The 19,138-nt window shown below is 41.2% G+C and overlaps 1 protein-coding gene across 1 annotated transcript; it reads left to right on the top strand.

The window, feature by feature from the left end:
* Positions 1-915: 915 nt before the first annotated feature.
* On the top strand, positions 916-18,597 carry TSPAN13 (tetraspanin 13). Its single transcript, XM_074151096.1, has 6 exons — positions 916-1,082; positions 13,391-13,558; positions 14,883-14,963; positions 15,829-15,942; positions 16,284-16,394; positions 17,583-18,597. Exons 1-6 carry the CDS (start codon positions 1,020-1,022, stop codon positions 17,655-17,657), a joined length of 612 nt encoding a protein of 203 aa, XP_074007197.1. The 5' UTR covers positions 916-1,019; the 3' UTR covers positions 17,658-18,597.
* Positions 18,598-19,138: the final 541 nt, after the last annotated feature.

The raw sequence follows: 19,138 nt of genomic DNA, 5'->3' as shown, positions 1-19,138 counted from the left end.
GGGTACAAGTGAACTGGGACACTATTCCAGCCAATTAAAAAAACAGTAACAAAAACTTGGTACTGACTAGCAGGAAATTAACGATAGAGATGGAGGATTTTGCTTGACTACCTGCAAGTAAAAACATTTCACCCTCAAACTACGAAAATATACATGAGATGTAAATACATAAGAAGAGGCAGAGTGGAAGCACAACTGTATTTTTAAATACAAATTTTAAAAATATAAAAATACAGATTAACAGCTGGTAAAGCTAACAGTACTCCAAACACTTTAATGCCCTGGAATAGTAAATCCCTTTGATGACACAGGGCACTAGGTCACTGATTACAGATTATGTACCCCCGTGGAAGAGGAAGGGAGGAACCTCTCGCTCCCCCAGCAACAAAATGGCCGGGGAAACGCCAAACCTCCCCCAGCCACCCCTAAGGCCCCGGCAAATTCCCCTCTCCCCAGCTCCTCTCGCAGGCAGAGCACACAGTCGGCAGCCACCCACGGCGGCCTGTCAGCCCGGGGGCCTGGTGCCCTGGGCCCGGCGGGCAGCCTCCAGTAGGCCGCCCGCCCTCCACCGCCCCAGGACCGAGGAGTGAGCCCCAGCTGCCCTCATAACCATAGAGGGGGACCAAGGGGTTGCGGAACCGACACCTCCGCGATGAGAACGGGCCGTGCCGGTTGCGCGGCCGAGCGAAGCACACAGCTCTCCGGTGCCCGCCGCTAACGGGTGAGGGGACGGCCGGCAACAACAGCCATCACTACCGCTCCCAGACCCCCCCGCGCTCGCCACCTCATTTACATATTTTTACCTTTGCGCCCGGAAATGGCCAATCAGCGGGCGCGGCGGCGGGTTGCGGGCGCCGCTCACCTGCTGCGGCCGCGCCCGCGCGCTGGCGGCCGGCGGGGGGGCGGGGCGGGGCGGGGCGGGGCGGCGGTGGTCTCCTCCTTGTTCTAGTGCTGCCGGTGCTGCTGTTGCTGCTGCGCGGTTCCCCGGCGGTAACGGGTGTAACGGCCACGGCGGCGCGATGGTGTGCGGCGGCTTCGCCTGCTCCAAGAACTGCCTCTGCGCCCTCAACCTGCTCTACACGGTGCGTGGCGAGGCGGCGGGAGAGGTGCCGGTGGGCTCTCCCTCGCCCTGCGGGTTCCGCCAAGGTGGAGGGGGCGGGGGGGGGCTCGCTGCGGCCTGAGGCGGCCTCCCCTCGGCGGGTTGGTGCTGAGGGGTTGGGGCGGCTACCGAGCTGTGGCCGCCGGTCTGTCGCGGCCTCCGTCTGAGGGGGGGAGGTGGCACCGGTCAGGCCGGGCTTTGTCACCGCGGGGACGTGGCTCCTCGGGATCAAAATCCAGGGCGGTCCCGGGGCGGGCGGCGCGTCTCATCTCCGTGACCCCCGTCGGGCCGGGTAGGGCCGGGCTGGGCTAGGAAGGAGGTAGCCCCGTGGCGAGGGCAGGCCCGGCCCTCCAGTGCCCTTTTTCCCTGTCTGGAAAGGTCGCTGCGCCAAGCCAGGGGTGACCGGGGAAGGGTTTATTTTATTATTCCTTAGCGAAGGAGCAGCACCGAAATAAGCGCGGTTCGGTGAGTGACAAGTGCCATGTCGGTGTATTGGGCCCTATGAGACCTGTACAGGCCAGAGCACACTGCAGGGGGAAGGGGGTTGTGCTGGAGAGACCCCCAGCGCCCCGCTAAGCTGGCTTCGCTCCTCTGCCCTGGGCTGGACCAGTGAGTTAGGAAGTCTGGCTGCTTCAGGGCGGTAGGAAGATGTGTGATGGGTAAAAATAATAAAATAGTGTGCCAAACTGAAATAACTGGCTTGCTGGGGAGCTCCAGGCAGGTGCCTGGTTTTGTTGGGGCAAGTTGTAGGATCCCTTTCCAATAGGGAACAATGAAATATCCAATCGTGGTATGGCTATAGTTTTTTTTTCCTCATTGTCTATTTTAAAATGACACAAAAATAGCAAGAAACAGGAGTGCGTGTAATGGCTTCCTTTCACAGCACATCTGGAGAGGTAGTATGTCCTCTAATGTTTCGTGTTAACAACTGTGCTCGGGGATGACTTTCGTCAGACTGAAATTGGGGTCAGGCAGCGCTTGCAGGCAGTTTTATCAGTGCTTTTCTGAAAGCACTGCCTGATCTCAACTGAAGGTGAGACAGGAGAACAAACAGGTCTAATGATGTTCATCAGAACAAACAGTTCTCATAGCTGGAGGTTACTGGACCTGATGGTAATCGCCAGGATGGAGCATGAATGGAGGTAGAAGTGCCTGTGCTGAAGCCAGAGTTGTTTGTTATTATGTTCTTTGGTGTATGAGGTGACCCTCGTTCCCTCAGAAAAGAGTGAAACAAAAACCTTGTGTAGGAGAGGCTGTGCTATTGCGTGTGGTTCCTTGAAGGAGCTTGCAGAGTGGAGTATGTCCCTGAAAAAGTCTCGGAAGCATGATTAGGGAGCCCAGCCTACCCACTGGGAAGGTCGCCTGGGATCCCCATGCTACCCCCAGCCAGAAGAGAGGGGAGCAGGTAGGCATTGCCTCGTTTAGCATCTGTAGTTGGAGATAAATCTAGAGTATGTCAACTGTCATGATGAAGGAAGGTTAGAATCATAAAATAGCCCAGGTTGGAAGGGACCTCAAAAGATCATCTTGGCCAACTTTTCATGGGATTACCCCATCCCAGTGGATGGGTTATAGGTGAATTGTCCCATCCTGTTTTCTCATTTCAGTAAACCAGAGGTTGATGCAAGACTTCTTTATGTTGTTGTTATTATTATTACTTCTTGAGTGACAGAAGAGTGAGAGAAATCTGGATCTTTCTAACATAATACATCCACAAATTTCATTTTGATGTCATGTGGACAGCAGGTGTTTTTCTGAAGACACCATCATTATTCCTGCAGCCATATATTAAAAAGGTGTAAGGGGTCTGGTAGGTCTTTTGAGCATAGTTGGCCTCAGCAAGGGTGGGTTGATCTTTGGGACCTCTGTAGTTCTGTTTGTGATACCTGTACAATGCACCTGTGACCTTAATCTTGCTTTGATGTCTCCTTGAGTAGAATTTACTTTTGTGGGTGTCACTTGGTATTCTTTCATCTGACTGAAGCAGAACATAAGTTTTTGTTAAAGGGAAGGAATGACTTCTTTGAATTATAGTAACTGGAATATCTGATTATTATTGCTTGTGTTGTTTATTAATTATGGGCAAGTTATAAGATTAATGCTTTTAAATTCTGAGTTGCAGAAATAACATTTCATGTGTTTAGTTGGCCTGGTGTGGGCAAAATTGTGTGGGCTTCTCTGTTCCTTGGTTAGACAAAAACCTGACAGTACAAGACCTGGGTTAAAACAGCACAATGAATGATGGGCTTATTTTCTCCCAGCTGGAAAAAAAATACAGAAGGCAATCAGAGGAAGGACTTCATCATCATCTTTTTAAACAATGTTGATTCACAGTAATAATTGCTGGGAAGGGAGTAGTGGGGGTAAGAAGGGATGTAAGGTCAAATAGGTACCACTTCTTGAGTGTTTTTCTAGCTAGCGTTGATGTGTCTGTATCACATGCTTGGAATGAATTAACCCTCAGAACTGTATATTGGGGATTACAGTTTATATTCTGCTTTTCTTTAAAACACCCCTAGAGCAGCATATTGGAACTTGTGAGTGGTTTTTTTTGTTTGGTTGGGGATTTCTTGGTTGTGTCCTTCTTTTTTTTTTTTTTAAATGCTGTCTCATTTTACTTTTTATGGTAGTACACCAAGAAAAATATATGTCCTGGCAGTAATAAATCAGTTACTGGTTTAAGGCAAGAAACCAGAAAGCCACTAACCTAATTGCTCACTTACCATTCTTTTCAGATGGTACTTTGCTGATGACTTTTGGTTCTTCTCTGGACTAAGTTCATGTCCTTAGGGCCTGATTCTATTTTAAAATTTATTTTATATGAGTAATTCCGGCATCTATGCTGAGTCTTGCTGACTTCAGTATGGTTCCTTATGGAAGAGCAGAGAAAAATAATTGAGACTATTTGTTGACTCAGTGTGTATATAATGACATGTATTGCTGGAATGAGGTCTTACGTGGGAGAACTGTCTGCATATAAGGACCTTTAAAATACTAGGTTTGGGTATCTGACCAATTTTGTCTTTATTCAATCATATTTACATTTCCCATCAAATAACAAACCCATACAAACTGTTTAAAATGCCTGTCCAGAGAGTTCAGCTAAATTCAAGGATGTGTACATAACCCAAGACTTCTGATCTTCCAGGTATGAGACCCCTAGATGCTGGCTCCACCATTATTTGCTCACTTCAACCAGACGAGGATTTCCGTAGGTAGACAGTGTTCCTTCCAAGGAAGTCTTGTATAATTGTGTTGAAGTGTGAACAGTTGCTATCTTATTTCAAATCAGATTGTCAGAAAGAAAAGGGAAATCTCTAAGTCCTAGCTAGTGATGAAAGACTGAAGTGGTAGCTGGGCCACAAGATTAAATATTTAAATTTTAAAAAATACTACTGACAGTCAGTTCATTTGGATGGGGGTGTGTGTGTGCTGTTTTTGTCACACAAGCAGCTACTTAATTATTGCTGCAGTAGCAAACATGAACTGTTTGTTGTCAGTATGTAAACATCTTGCCTTTGTTTTGTTAAGCAGGCTTTCAGTTTTCCTTACACCTAGAGTGGCCTTTTGATTTAAAGTGAAACATATGGTAGCTTTGCCATTAAAAGTGTGGATTTTTCAGTAGCACAGAGTTCATTCCACAAGAGCATCCATGTTTCCTCTTAACACTAGAAAGTACTTTTATGAAAATCATTTACTATTTTGCTCTCTGAACTTGTTTTCTAGACTGTCCTGTTTTTTGCATCACTTTCCAAAGCACTGTATTTGCAAGGTTTTTTGTTTTTTTTTATCTATTGCTGCCTGTTGTTTTCTGGGTGCAGTATTTATTGAACGTGTAAATAGTGCATTTCTGCCCTCTTTATCAAAATTGATTTTCCTGTATTATGGAAGTATACAAAGATGAGTACAGAAGTTCTCAGATCTGGACAGCACGTACTTGGCATGGTAGGGTTTATCATAGTGTTTGTCTTGGTTGCAGCATTCCCGATGCAGAGGGCTGAGCATGTTACATCTTCCATGCAGATCCCCCACCTCCATCTCCCTTGTCTCTGCAGTGGGGAAACCTGGTGGCTGTGGCAGGGTGAGCATCTGGATTTTCCTAGGCAAAGGGAATGCGACTGTTTTCTGTGTTTTCATGGAATTATCAATTCCTGACTGCTCTAGTGGCTACACAGAGCCACGTACTAGCAGACAGGAATTAGAGAAACACAGTTCTTGCCTCGTGCCAGTTTCTTTCACGGTGGTGAATGAACTTGTGATCTCTGAGTTCAGTTCCGTTTTGGTGTGTGTAAGCTTGTATGGAGCATGGTATGTTTTGACACCACTCATGTTTTCAGCCACCCTTGCAGTGCAGGTGGACGCTTTAAAACCAACACAATTATCAAGAAGCCCTTTGAATGCTCTGTAGTAGCCTTGTAGCTTAAATCGTTAGTTGTCTTCTTTCTGCTGTTGTTTTCATGTTGAGGGAGATATATGTATGGAAGAAGGATCTGCGGAATCACCAGGCTTCCTGAAAACATTTCACAACTTCTTAAAAACGCAATGAACAAACAAGCAACCAAAAGTGAACATTTCAGAAGACAGTTGTTCCTGCTACACAGCAGAAAGCTTGCATTTCCAAAGACCAGGGAGTATAAAACAGGGTTTGAATCTCACTATTATTTTAATATGAAAGAAGCTCTTTACATGGTCAAAACCAACTCAATCTTGAGTATTGACCAGTCACATGAAGACTTCTGAACTAGGCTGTCAAACAAAAGAACTAGCTTTCCTGGTAAGCCACAGGAATGCTGCCTTTCACATTAATTGCTTGTTCCACATCACGCGTGTCAAGGCTGTTCAGTAACCAGACTACTGATCACCCCTCGTTTAAATAAGTCATCTGAAGGTAGAAGATTCTGCTTTCTGTTAGAAATCCTTTGGAGGTACCCAGAGCTTTACTTGCTGCTCAGCCTTTGCTTTGCTTTCGTAAAGCTGAAGAAGTACTGTAAGGAGATAAAGTTGCTTACAGATTGGCTAGCTTACAGCTGTGACAAAAATCAATTCAGCTTAGTCTTAGCTTGCTAAAGATGCACCACTACATACTGCCCGTTTTAACGTGATGTTCTTAGATGTCTAGATTGTCTTCTATATTCTCTGTGGCTGTGCAGAAATGGTTGGCTAAGTTAAAGGGGAGGGTGGTGAAAATCTCTGCCTTCAAAATATATACCATTTGAGGTTTAAACTTTAAAGCCCCCTTGAAGGAAATGAAATATGAATTTATATGTGGAGAGAGAGGTTAGGAAAGATGTGTTTCATCATGTGTCTAATCTCTCTGGTTTTAGTTCCTGTTCCATGTCCAGCTTGACAGCTATTCTGTAAATATTTCCTTTGCTGATAGCAGTGTAAATGCTATATAATCTCTTTACTGGGGAATGGGGAGGCTGTATTTCTTGAAATTTAAGTTCTGAAATGCAGTTTTTACTAACTCCTTTTTGGGCGGAGGCTACAAGAGAACGGTGAGAACACTAATTTCTGCGTATGACTTCCTTCCCAGCAAGCAGTCCAAGCTAGTTCAAATGCTGAAAAGTTGCTAGTTAGTCAAACCAGCAGATTTGCTTGTGGCTTTCTGCTGAAGGAAGAAGGAACTGGTTTTAGCATTTGAATTGTTTCTCAGTGGCATCTAGATAAATCGTTTGTTACTATCTTGGTTTCTTTTTGTAATGTAGACTATAAGCTTGTGGATAAGTACACAAGGGATAAGAGTGAAGAGAAATACATTTTTCCAATACAGGAGTGAGGGAAATGAGTCCAATACAGGAGTGAGGGAAATGAGTCCAATACAGGAGTGAGGGAAATGAGTCCAATACAGGAGTGAGGGAAATGAGTCCAATACAGGAGTGAGGGAAATGAGCAGTTATGTGCGCAGGAGAACTTGGATTTAAAGAATAGAGCAAATCAGGAGATTTTTTTTTTTGTTTTGTAGAAGTAGTAATTTATGCAGCAGTAAGGGGAAAAGAAAACCCCAACAAGTACTGTAAAGGCTAATGTTTTATCGTGTTAATCGGTCAACTGGAGAACAGGACAGTCAAACTTGTGATGACTGTCTCTGTGACAAAGAAATTCTTCTTGGTCTAGAAATTGTTATTTATGAAACATCTCTGAAGTTCAAATGTGTGTGTGTGTATATATATATACATAAAATATAATGGAAGTCACTTAAAGTGGAGTCTGAGCCATTCGGCTGATCTTGAACTTGCAGTCCCTAAAATCTTCCCTGTAGAGATGCTGACATTGAAGTAACATTTTGTCTATGGGCAATATGCTTGATTTTCTTAATTATTTTCTTTTTTATTCCATGGAGAAAGTACTCAATCTCATAGTAAAAACTACTGATCTTTACTTAGGTTTTGCGCTACCTATGAGTTTGTTCCGGTAAACATTTACTTAATTTCAAATTGATGAGTTTATATATTGGATTATGCTAAGCCTGTGTTTGTGTGTGTGCTTTTTAAATAAGCTTGCTAGAGTTTGTATTGAGAGAGAAGATAGTATATAATAAATGAGGATATTAAATTTAAAATACTAGTTGTCGCCCCCCCACACCTGTGCACACACTTCCCATAGCTCTGTGTTGCTTTTCTGGTTTGTGGACAGTGTGTGCTTATAACATCTTTCTGTGAGACAGAATGCTGCAGCTTGAGATTAATAAATTGTAAATTTGTAATGAACTTAATGACTGTTAGCTTTCTATGTAAACATGCCTTAAGTGAACAGCGTCTTTTAAATCACTTCTGAGAACAAGACTTTTACGTGTGATTTTGAAGCTGGGCGAGTACTTTTGAGGAGTTATTCATTGCTCTTTTATTGAGAGACTTCACTGCTCATAAGAAGGTGTTTTGCTGGTATGGGGTTTAGGAGCTGGTGGTGGTCGATTTAATGGGATAGATGGCACAGGAGAGTCCTTGGCAAGTGCTAAATCTGTCCCTTAGCTGCCTGCTAAAACTTTCATTTTTGATATGGAGAGTGGCAAAGTTTCCACGGTGGAAGAGCTGGCTGTGGTGTGTGGAAGTGTTGGTTGGAAGGGACTCCTGGGACTCATCTGTCCAGACTCCTGCTCAGAGCAGGATTACAACTAACACTCATTTGCCAGCAGTGGCTTTGTCTACTGAGTCTTGAAAACCTCCGAGAAGAAGGATTATCACCTCTCTGAGTATGGCTCCAAACCATCTTGCAGACATTTTTTTTCTGATGGCCAGTCTTAACCTCCCAAGCCATTTGGGAGGTTGTTGTTGCCTTGTTGTTTTGTGGTTGGTCAGTACTGAGAAGAACTTGTCTCTGTTGTTTTTATAATGTGCCTTCAGCTTCAGTTGCTATTAGATTATCCCTAGGCTGCCTCTTTGTCAGGCTTAACAAACCCAGCTCCATCACCTGCTTCTCAAACATCATCCTCAAGGCTCCAGGCCATTTTAGTGACTCTTTCCAGGTTCTCAAATTCCTTTTCGACCTGGGGGGGTTTGAAATAGGACACAGTATTTGAACTGCAGTCTCACCAGCATTTAGTTTCCTTTGATTGTACACCTCTTGGCTTTCCCTGCTTGCAATGAGAGCAGGCTCTTGGCTCATACTCAACTTGGCAACCAGTGTGATCCCCAGGTCTATCTCAGTAAGGCTGTTGTTCGACTGGTCTGTTCCCAGGCTCCACTGAAGGACCCTAGGAGCAGAATTTTGACCTATATGAGGTTCCTTTTGGCTTATTCCTCAAATTTATCAAGGTCTATCTGAGACAAATCTCTATTTGGAGGCTCAGTCGCTCTTCCTCGTTTAGTATCATCCACAGATTTTCTGAGGATGGTACTGAGAATTCTGTTTTACCACCCAGTTTGTTGGTGAAGATACTGTATATTTGCCCCAGTATTAGCCTTTGTGGTGCTTCTTACCTGCTCCCAGCTGGATGCTGAGCCATTGATTACTACCCTTGAAGCTCAGCAGCCCAGCCTGTTGTCATTCAGTCTAACAGGTCATTTCTCCAACCCGTACCTTTTCAGCTTACTAATGAGACTACTGTGGGAAACCGGATCAGTCCCAATCACTGAAAACTGGACTGTGGTTTCATATATTTCTGGTAGATTTATCAAGGAAATATTTGAAGTGTTAGCAACCAAAGTTAGCTTTATGTAAGTAAACTCATGTAGGTAAAGTGGAGTTTCACAGGTACTTCAGTCTTCCAAGGCTGACGCTGTTTTCTTTGGGGGAATTCTAGTGCTGTGAAATGTGGTTTCAGTAAAATAAAGCGTGACATTCAGGGGCTCAGTAGAGAGTCTTTTTTTCCTTTATTGACCGGAAGTAGGTGACTTCTTTATAAGCAAATGAAGCTTGTACATTTGGAATGAACATATTACTCATTTCAAAAGTAATTAGGATCACTACGTAACTTTGTTTCAAGTAGGTTTTACTACAAAGTCTCAGCAGTTTCACTCTTAGAAATACTGCATCTCAATGCTTTCGTTTCAAAACCCTGGAATAAGCGCTGTTGACTTGTCATTTCTAGCAACTAAACAGTGGCTAATGCTATGAGCCTTGTATTGTTTTACAGAGTTGTAAAACCTTTTCCCAAAACAGCTTAAGTTATTTTTTTTCTGTTTGTAGTAGTGTGCATTTACTTTAGCTTTTCATGTTATGACTCTATAAAAGCGTATACAGTTTTATTGCTCAACATTCAGATTGTCCAATCCAAACCTGAAAATGAAGGAATAACCATCATTTAGTCTCTCACTCAACACGCAGAGAAGACAGGAACTTAATACTAAATCTGTTTCTGGAATACTTTGTAAAGCTGAAGTCTCCTCCAGTTTTGAAACACAAAGTCAGTTTTTTACAATTTTAAGTGGCCAAAATTGGAGTAGCCAATAGTTATTTTGATCCAAATCACGCATCTGACGGACGCAGCATTTTTGCATAACTTGCCAGCCAGAGCCCAGTAACATGGACCTGTCATTGTATTGAATTTCCATATGTCTGCTCTCTAATTCTTTTAAACGATTTTGTCTTGTGAGAGGAGAGAAAGTATAGACTTGGTATTATGGAGGTAAAGCTTGAAAATTAGGCTGACTGCTTTAAAAAAACTAGAATGTGATCAAAAGAGAAACTAAACTATCTTACGTTGTTTACTTTTTCGAAGCTGGTCACCTTATTGCTGTACATCTGGGGTTCAACAGCAAGTTTAAAAGCCAGAGAGGCTTTTTTTCCACTTGAAAACTGTAGCGGTTCTAGATTGGGGGTGTGGCTGTTCATACCAGAAAAGCTTTTTGGGCCAGGGGGTCATGGTAATAACTTTTAGTGTCATACACACTAATTTCATGTACATACCCTCAACTAATGGAAGCTGAGATGAGTAATGGCAGCAAGAAGTAACCAGTACCCTGCAGCTCATGCGCTGCCTTTATTCAAGAGGTGTTTTAGGCACAAATTTTGTTTAGGTGTCTTCTTTTGATTTTGATACTTCAAGAATAAAACTAATTTCATTAATTGTTTTAGACCTCTTATGAAATGAGCAAAGAGCTGAACAAATACACATTTTGGTATCCCAGAGGCAGATTGGTAGAAATAAATATTTGCAGTCATAGCTCAGGCAGGAGAAAGAAGTATTTGTGAAAATCATCAGGGGCAAAGTTTCTTCTGCTTTTCTTTGTGAAATAAATTGAAATTTGACATTGCCTTTGAGATTTTTTTTATGAGCTAACACTTTGAAGAGCTGTGTGGTGGCAGTGTGAGTTCAGCGCTTAGAAGTTGATGCAGAGCATAGAACATGAGCCAGCACTTCCTGATTGGAAAGTGGGTTATGGGATTTCTTTTGTTGTTCGCTTCTGACACCTACGTGGAAAAATAAATCTTCCCAGTGGTATGAGACAATGAAATACAGTGAATGGGCGTAGATCAGAACAGGTAGATCTTGCACTTAACTGTCTGATTAGCAAGGCTAATTTTTAACATAATAAAATCAGGAAGTTTATAGCCTTGTGCTTCTGTCTGTGGCAGAGCCAAGTCTTTTTGGTTTGTTTTATTCCTCCCCTCCCCCCCACCCCCGTCTGTAATTTAGATTTACTACATGTTGGCCCAGTGATTTGGTTTTAACTGAACATTGTGATTAAGGCTTTTTGTTTGAGAAACAAAGACAAATGTGAATTAATCCTAAAACTCTACTGGTATTGAACAATTCCTTTGAATTTTATATCGTCCTTTTGTCTCATCACCTGGTAAGAGAGAGGTGTAAGTATGACAAATATCCTCCTTTTCTTCTTGCAGATTCTCTTAAATTTCTTCTGTGGATTACAGGCTTCTGATAAAAAAAAAAAATTTTGAGGTGTGTTCCTGGGTGAACACCAGGAAAAAACACCCACTTGTTTTACTAGCATTCTTGATGTTATCTTAGATTTCCATGTTTCAAAAGCAGCATTACATAGATCAGTCTTCCAAAAGGTACTTAAGTTGAAAAAATACACAGACGTATTTGTTATTAAAACAAACAAAAAAAATGCCCTGCTCTAAGATAAGCATACTGAAATGATGGATAAATTGGAAATGTCCTTTTTATATATTTAATAATTTTCACCCCTCTGGATGAGCAGTAAAACAACATGAGATGTGTCTTGTTTGAATGGAAACTGGTGAGCAAGTGTAAGTGCTTACTCTGTGTTTGTTGTTGAATAAAGACAAGTAGTTGGACTAGACTAAGCCCTTACTGTTTTGTGGTGGTTTTTTTTGTTTTGTTTTGGTGGTTTTGTTTGTTTTGGTTTTTTTTGTTTTAAATGATGATATAAATTCTGCGTATTTTTTCGGTGAGGTCAGGGTTTTGGAAAGTTAAAACTTGCATGTTAAATAGGTGTTATTTAATAGACAATGTAATGGGCGATATGTTACACATAGGTCTAACTGTTTCAAACAAGCGTATCAGGCATCTTGTGTATTGGACATCTGGGTTGGCTTTGTCTCTTCCTTCTCTCCTGCTGTACCTCATTACAAATTTCTCTGCAGCTTTTCATGTTGGAATTTTATTTTGTTCTGTGTTTTTGGCATGGAAACAGGAAAGGCTGGAGCTTCCTGCCTATATAAACAATGAATCTCAGTAAACTTACTGGAACAGATTCTGCCTGCCTTCCCCAAATACCCTCTTTAAGAGGAAGGAAACAGCATAAGAGTGTTTTGGGTATTGATATAGGATTGACTTCGTACTAGAGCTATTTTCTTTAAGAAATATGTAGCAGCGACAAGGCACCTTTGTTTTACTACATGAAGTCCTTGAGATACAGATCTAAAACATATTTTTGTATGATCTTGTTAACTGTTGTGTTATATTGTCAACTACATAGAAGTTTCTCTAATTAATTAATACAGCTATATTCCTGTGAAACAAAAGAAATTACAGTAGGCTTTGGCAAAGTGCACTTTTTACATATTCAGAGCTGTGGAGCTGTATACCCTATTTTCTTTAAATACACTGCTTGTGTTTCAGAAGATATCTGGAATTTTCATTCTTCCGGTCTGTGAATTCAAGCCAGTCATTTCGGCTTATTTGTCAATTCTGTTATAATCCACACTTCAATTCAGTGTCTGTAGTCATAGAATCATAGAATGGTTAGAGTTGGAAGGGACCTTAAAGATCATCCAGTTCCAACCACCCTGCCCTGGGCAGGGACACCCCCCACCAGACCAGGTTACTCAAAGCCCCATCCAGCCTGGCCTTGAACACTTCCAGGGATGGGGCATCCACAGCTTCTCTGGGGAACCTGTTCCAGTGTCTCACAGGAAAGAATTTCTTCCCAATATCTAATTTAAATCTCCCCTCTTTCAATTTAAAACCATTACCCCTCTTCCTATCACTCCACTCCCTGATCAAGACTCCCTCCCCATCTCTCCTATAGCCCCTTCAGGTACTGGAAGGCTGTTATAAGGTCTCCCTGGAGCCTTCTCTTCTCCAGGCTGAACAACCCCAACTCTCTCAGCCTGTCTTCATAGCAGAGGTGCTCCTAGTCAGTCACAGATAATGTAATGTGGATTGACTTGTAGGTAGATTAAGTTGTAACAGCTCCACATTAACAGTGTTGAAGAATGTATGTGCCTTAAAACATCTGGAACTGAAGTTACCTCTATGGTGAAGTGAAGGTATTGATTCATTCAGGCTTGTGCTTCTCTTTGCACTGGAAATAAAAACTGTACCTCTCTAATAACAACTTTAATGTAAAGAATGTCGCTGTATGTGGGCTGAGCCTCTCTTAATATGCAGACTAACTTCTTGTTTTCTCTTCCCTCCAGCTGGTAAGCCTTCTGCTGATTGGAATTGCGGCATGGGGAATCGGCTTCGGCCTCATCTCTAGTTTCAGAGTTGTTGGAGTGGCAATTGCAGTAGGAATCTTCCTCTTCCTTATTGCCTTAGTCGGATTGATTGGTGCGGTGAAACATCATCAAGTATTGCTGTTCTTTGTATCCTTCTGATGCATTACATGGATTGCAGCTTGGTTCAAGCCACGTAAACAACCTGCTCTGTCAGCTGAAACTGATGGGAAAGTGCTTCAGAAACAGAACAGAAATTTACAATCCTATTTTGGTCAAGTGCAGTCGAAATTAAACTTACTTCCCCTTGAACTTTGTTCCAGCTTCCTTTTTTCTCCTTTGTTTGTGCTCCAAAGACAGAAGTATTAAGGTCTCCTCTTTTTAAAAATCAAAATATTTTAATTTTTTGAGAGGTTTCTATGGTGGGTTGCTGTGTCACAGGTGCCTCTTGCGGTGTGCTCAACCCTACACCAAGCTAGAGTATGTGAACTGTTAATGTTTAATGGTAGAGAAAGGTGATACTTCCAGATAACGAGGTGGTTGTAGCTGGCAGGGGAATGTATTGTGGGTAATACAGGCTGTCAGGAAGCCCTTTGTTTTCATACCTGGTCTTTGATTGCAAACCCAGACTAGAAATGAGCACAGGCCTCTTCTCAGTGTGCTTTGCTGCCCCTTTATGCTTCCTGACGCTGTGCAAGCAGCCTGTGGTGCTGCCTTGCATAACAAAATTCATCTGTTTGGATGAGAAAAGAGATTAATCAGGTAAAATTCTTATTTTTCTTGGTTGCAGTCTATGAAGAGGTAGTGAGCTCCACTTTACAAACAGTTTAATTGTGTGAGATAAGTATCTGCCTGTGAACACAGCAGCCAAATTGTGAAGGCCGTGCCCAGCTTTCAAAACGTGACCTTTAGTATCAAAGCCTGTTCTTTTTGTTTTACAGTTTTCAGATGAATTAGTCCATAAGCGTGTAAGGCTGTGTTCCAAAAACAACTCTTGCTTTTTTTTTAAATCTAGGCTAAAGTTACCTTTTGTAATTAATTACAAGATTATGTCATTGAAGTAAAAAAAACCTGAATATGTAATACCCAGAAAAGTATTTTCTTTACTACTTTATTTAAGTGAGGTATCATGATGTAACAACATGAGTCCCTAAAACTGGAGAAATTTGCTGTAGTTTTTTCTCTCTCACAGCTCCTTTTATTAACCTCTTTGCTTATCTTGCCTTGCTAGGCAAGAAACACCTAACCTAGAAACCAGGTCTGTATAGTAGTAGCCAAAAAGGAGTAATATGTGGTGATTGAGTTCTGGGAACATTATTTGGGTCATCTTTTCTGCATCCAGTCAGAATTTACTTCTATAGTTATTTTCTTTTAAAGGACCTATTGTTATCCAATGAAATAAGGAATACCATTAGGCATATGTGTTATAAAAGCAAGATTAAATTGAGAGTGTATCCTTAACTACTCTTTCCAGTACATGATTATTCTTTTGCTAGTCTTTATTGTCCAGTTTTCTGTCTCCTGTGCCTGTTTGGCACTAAACAAGGAACAGCAGGTAAGAAGTTTCCTGACTTCTCAGTTAATCTATAGCATAATACCATATGTATATGTATGTGTACACACTTTTTTTTTTACACATATGTATATAGTCTTCCAAAAAATGGGGAGGGCAAATTTTAAGACAATCAGCATTATCCTTTTAAATAAGAAATAGACTGTAGGCAGTGCTTGACTGTGGTAGGCAGAAAGAAGTACATCTGGGTTCTAAAATTACTTTCAACTGTCCTTTTTTTCTTTTAATTTGTTTTGTTTTTAAGCTTCCTGTGTAGATTTATGGTCACAAGTGTAGCAGCATGATATTTTGACTCTCTGGTGTGTTCAGCAATGCTAGATAAGCTGCTGAAATCTCCAGTAATCATAATGTAAAGATGATAAAGCCACTGAATTGTTTTTGTGTAACTGAAAAGGTCATGGCTTCATTAAGAACAGAGGTGGCCATTAAGTATGAAAGTAAAGCCAGATTCCATGCAGTATGGAGATTAATTCTTAATTGCGTAAGAAGCAGGCAAGGGTACAGTGACTGAATAATCAGCTTCCTACATGTAAGCACGCTTTTTATTTAAAGTCTGAGCAGCCCCCGTTAGATTTGTTGCATGTCCCATTACTAGTGCTCTTTCACAGTTATAATTGATTTTCTTCCTTTCTTTTTCCTAAACCCGAATGTGCTGCTGCTATGTGCTTCTATTTCATTAGCTACACAGGCTGCTTGAATGTTCAAGTTCTTTAATATATCATCCTGTTAGACTTCAGGATCTGAAGGTTTCAGTTAGGGAATTATCAGCTTGGCCTAATGTATTGTTTTCCAATGAAATGCAAACCAGTTCAATTGATATGATATGTAATTTGCTTACACCTTCTAGAGTCAACTTCTAGAAGTGGGATGGAATAACACTAACAGCGCAAGAACAGACATTGAGAGGAATCTGAATTGTTGTGGATTCAGAGTCTTTGATCCGAATGAAACCTGTGCCTCTGTAAGTTCTTCAAGCGTGAAAAAACTTACAACTTCATTATGTTTGTTCAAGTATGTACAACTGGTTTTATAGTTGCAGAAAGCAGAGTTTTTTTAAGAAATGTGTGAGGTAGTTATTAAAACGGTACAAAGCTCTTTAGTTAACTGACTAGAAACATAATTACACAGCACCCTGCAAAGCTTGTACTCCATTGTCATTTATGTACTTGTTTTTCTGGAGTCTTTTAAAACTGCTAGAGTTTGTGCATGGCTGGCAGTCTTCTATGGAGCTAACTAGATGCTTTCAATCAATGAAGAGTCATGGGAAAATGGAGGGCAATTCTGTGTTTGTATCTGCTACAGGATTGTTTTGCAAGTCACCGCTGTCAACCATGTGCACCAATAATAGAAGAATATTCTGGAATGGTGCTGAGATTTGTTGGAGGCATAGGACTCTTCTTCAGTTTCACAGAGGTAAGTGAGTAGGAGGTTAGAAAATCAGGTGGTTTTTCCCCACTTTTAAGGCTTTGTTTTGCAAAAGAATAAATTTTAGGGGGTTCATTACAGGAACTCTAAGTAGCATCTCAGGAGACAAATAATCAATTACGTCAAATTTTTCCAGACTAAAAGCTTGTTTAAGTCTGCCTAAAAGACAGCTTGTCATTATTCAACACTGGGAATTCTTGCGACTTTCTGTTATTTAGACTGCAAACTGCAACTAGATGCCACGTTAAAACACAGTGCTGTAAAGTTTAAGTTTTGCAGTGAGTTACCTATTCAGGTTTACCATTCTCCAAAAGTAATTAAAAGAGTGCCATTGCTTTACCTCGTTCTCCTGCTCTTTTGGCATCCCCCCACCTACGCATACACACAGTCTGGGGTTTTTTGGTTCTGGGATACTTTTTTTGTGCCTCCTGGAGTGCAAAGATACGGTTTCATGATGAGTGAACTGTATTTTAAACATTGGGTTTAAATGGTCTTTGACTCTGCTTTAGTATCCAGGTGATACATATACTTGCTTTATTGATTGGCAAATAAAAAAAATACGGAGAGCAGGTCTTTCATAACCCCACAGCAGCGCATGTGAAGATACTCCTGCTGCCCCTTAGTGCAGTTTTCAGAAGGTTTGTAGATATTACAGCAATGAGAAAGATAGAGCAACTTAAACAGAATCACTCTGGCATCTGCCCTCAATTTCTGTACTGAAAATGTGATGCTGCTGGGAGGGGGGGGAAGGCAGTTGGAGGGAACGACAGGATTTGAAAGTGTACTAGAAAAATAGTGGTAACTGTAAAATGAAACAATTTGGAGGATTTGTTTATCATTACACTAAAAACAGGTTTATGGATATTTATCATTTGGGGAAGGGAAGAGTAATATAAAGGTAGACATGCCTATGAGAAATATTTTGCATTGCATTGCAGATACGGTTTTGGCTTTTTTGCTTTGTTCATCTCTCTTGAATTCATTCTGAGAGGGTGCATTCTTTTTTCTAATTAAGAAAGCTGGTGTTTGGTTGTGCAATTTTAGCAATAGTAAAATACCCTCAACTCGGGTACTGGAGATCTATTGTCAGGATTGTATGTTTAAAACAAATTCTGTAAAACTGGAAGATGGGGTGGAGACCCTCTGCTTAATAAAATCTTTGGGTTTTGTTTTCAGATTCTGGGAATCTGGCTGACGTATAGATACAGGAACCAAAAGGATCCTCGTGCAAACCCTAGTGCATTTCTTTGATAAGTTTATAAAGGACTGAATCTTCCTTCTGCACTATCTACTTCAAACTACTGATTCGCCATAGTTTGGTATTTCTCCATAATAGGTATTCTACATATACGCAAAAGAAAACTTTATTTTCTGTAAGAAATGTGTAGTTTTCATATTTAACTTCCCACTATTATACTTCCAAGAATCTCTATCTTGAAGTAGACTGGTGCATTCAGTGGCTGGGCAGAGTCAGACTGCTGCTCCGAGCTGGTTAAATAACTTAATAAATGGATATGGTGAACTCTATACAGTGAGTTTTATAGCACTAGTGGCTTCTCTGGTGTCCAAAACAACCTGAAAGTATTTTCTGCTGTATTCATTGATTACGAAAATTCACATGATTTTGCATTAAAACAATAAAAATACATGGTGGATGGTTGGACTGTATGATTTGATTAGGCTTTAGGATGAACTCTAGTCAACCTTTTGTCTTAATAATGGTCTCCCACTTTCCTGTTAAGATAAAAGTAGAAGATAAAGATGTTATTTTCTGTAGTGCACGTAAGTGTGTGTTAATGACTACTGTAGCTTCACCTGTCCCCTTCCCTGTTTTGTTTTGGCTTTCTGGTAGCTTTAGCATTTTGTTGAGAATCAAAGTAATTCTTTACTTCTTAATGGGTATATCTCCACTATGAGAAAGTGAATGAAGAAAACCAAGAGAATGTAATCTGCAGCTGATTAACTTGAAACTCTTTTTTTTTTCTTTGACAAGTGAATGAAGTTTGGTATTTGCACAGCATCAGAATCAATAGTGGTCTGTCCTCTTTAATGTAAGAAACTTATGTCTGGAAAGCTGTTGTACAGCTATTTTTTCAGATGGTGTAAAATTATTGTTGTAATAACTCAGCAGTATATATTCCTCTGTTGTTCAGCTAACAGTCTTGATTTCATGGAATATTGAATGATGTGTAAAAAAAAAAAAAAGAAAAAAGTAAAAAAAAAAAGTGATGGTTTCCAGTAGTTTGGTTTTTCTTTTAAAAAAAAAAAAAAAAAAAAAGAATTAAAGTTAGAACAGTACATTATCCGTGTAGTAAGTGTTGTCTGAGCTGAAGGAAAGCTGGTCCCTCTTCCGGCCTGGAACAGAAGTGATGCATCAGCTGGAACATCAGACAGGGAAACACCCAAGGTGCGTGATGTTCACTTTGTTTCTAACCACACCGAATTGCAGACCTGCAGTGCACCTTTCCTTCATACAGTTGCTGCTTCTGGCATGGTAGGTGGCTGCTGTAGCCTGAAAGATGGCTCTGCAGGAAGAAAAAGGGAAGAGTTAAGACCATCTGCCAAGGAATACAGCAGCCAAGTGAGGGGGAAAGGAAGGCAGTGAGGGCAGACAGCAGTGGGCAGTCTCATACGCTCTCCCTGTTTACTAGGGAGATGCCTCCTTGCTCCTGTGGCAAAAAGAAGCTGAAACACACACCCATCAGAACACTTTCATGCTTTCATGTGCCCAG

This window comes from Numenius arquata, chromosome 7 (genome assembly GCF_964106895.1).
Source record: "Numenius arquata chromosome 7, bNumArq3.hap1.1, whole genome shotgun sequence".
NCBI classification, from domain to species: domain Eukaryota; kingdom Metazoa; phylum Chordata; class Aves; order Charadriiformes; family Scolopacidae; genus Numenius; species Numenius arquata.
Note: the sequence above shows the minus strand (reverse complement) of the source record. Positions and strands in the feature narration are given on the sequence as shown.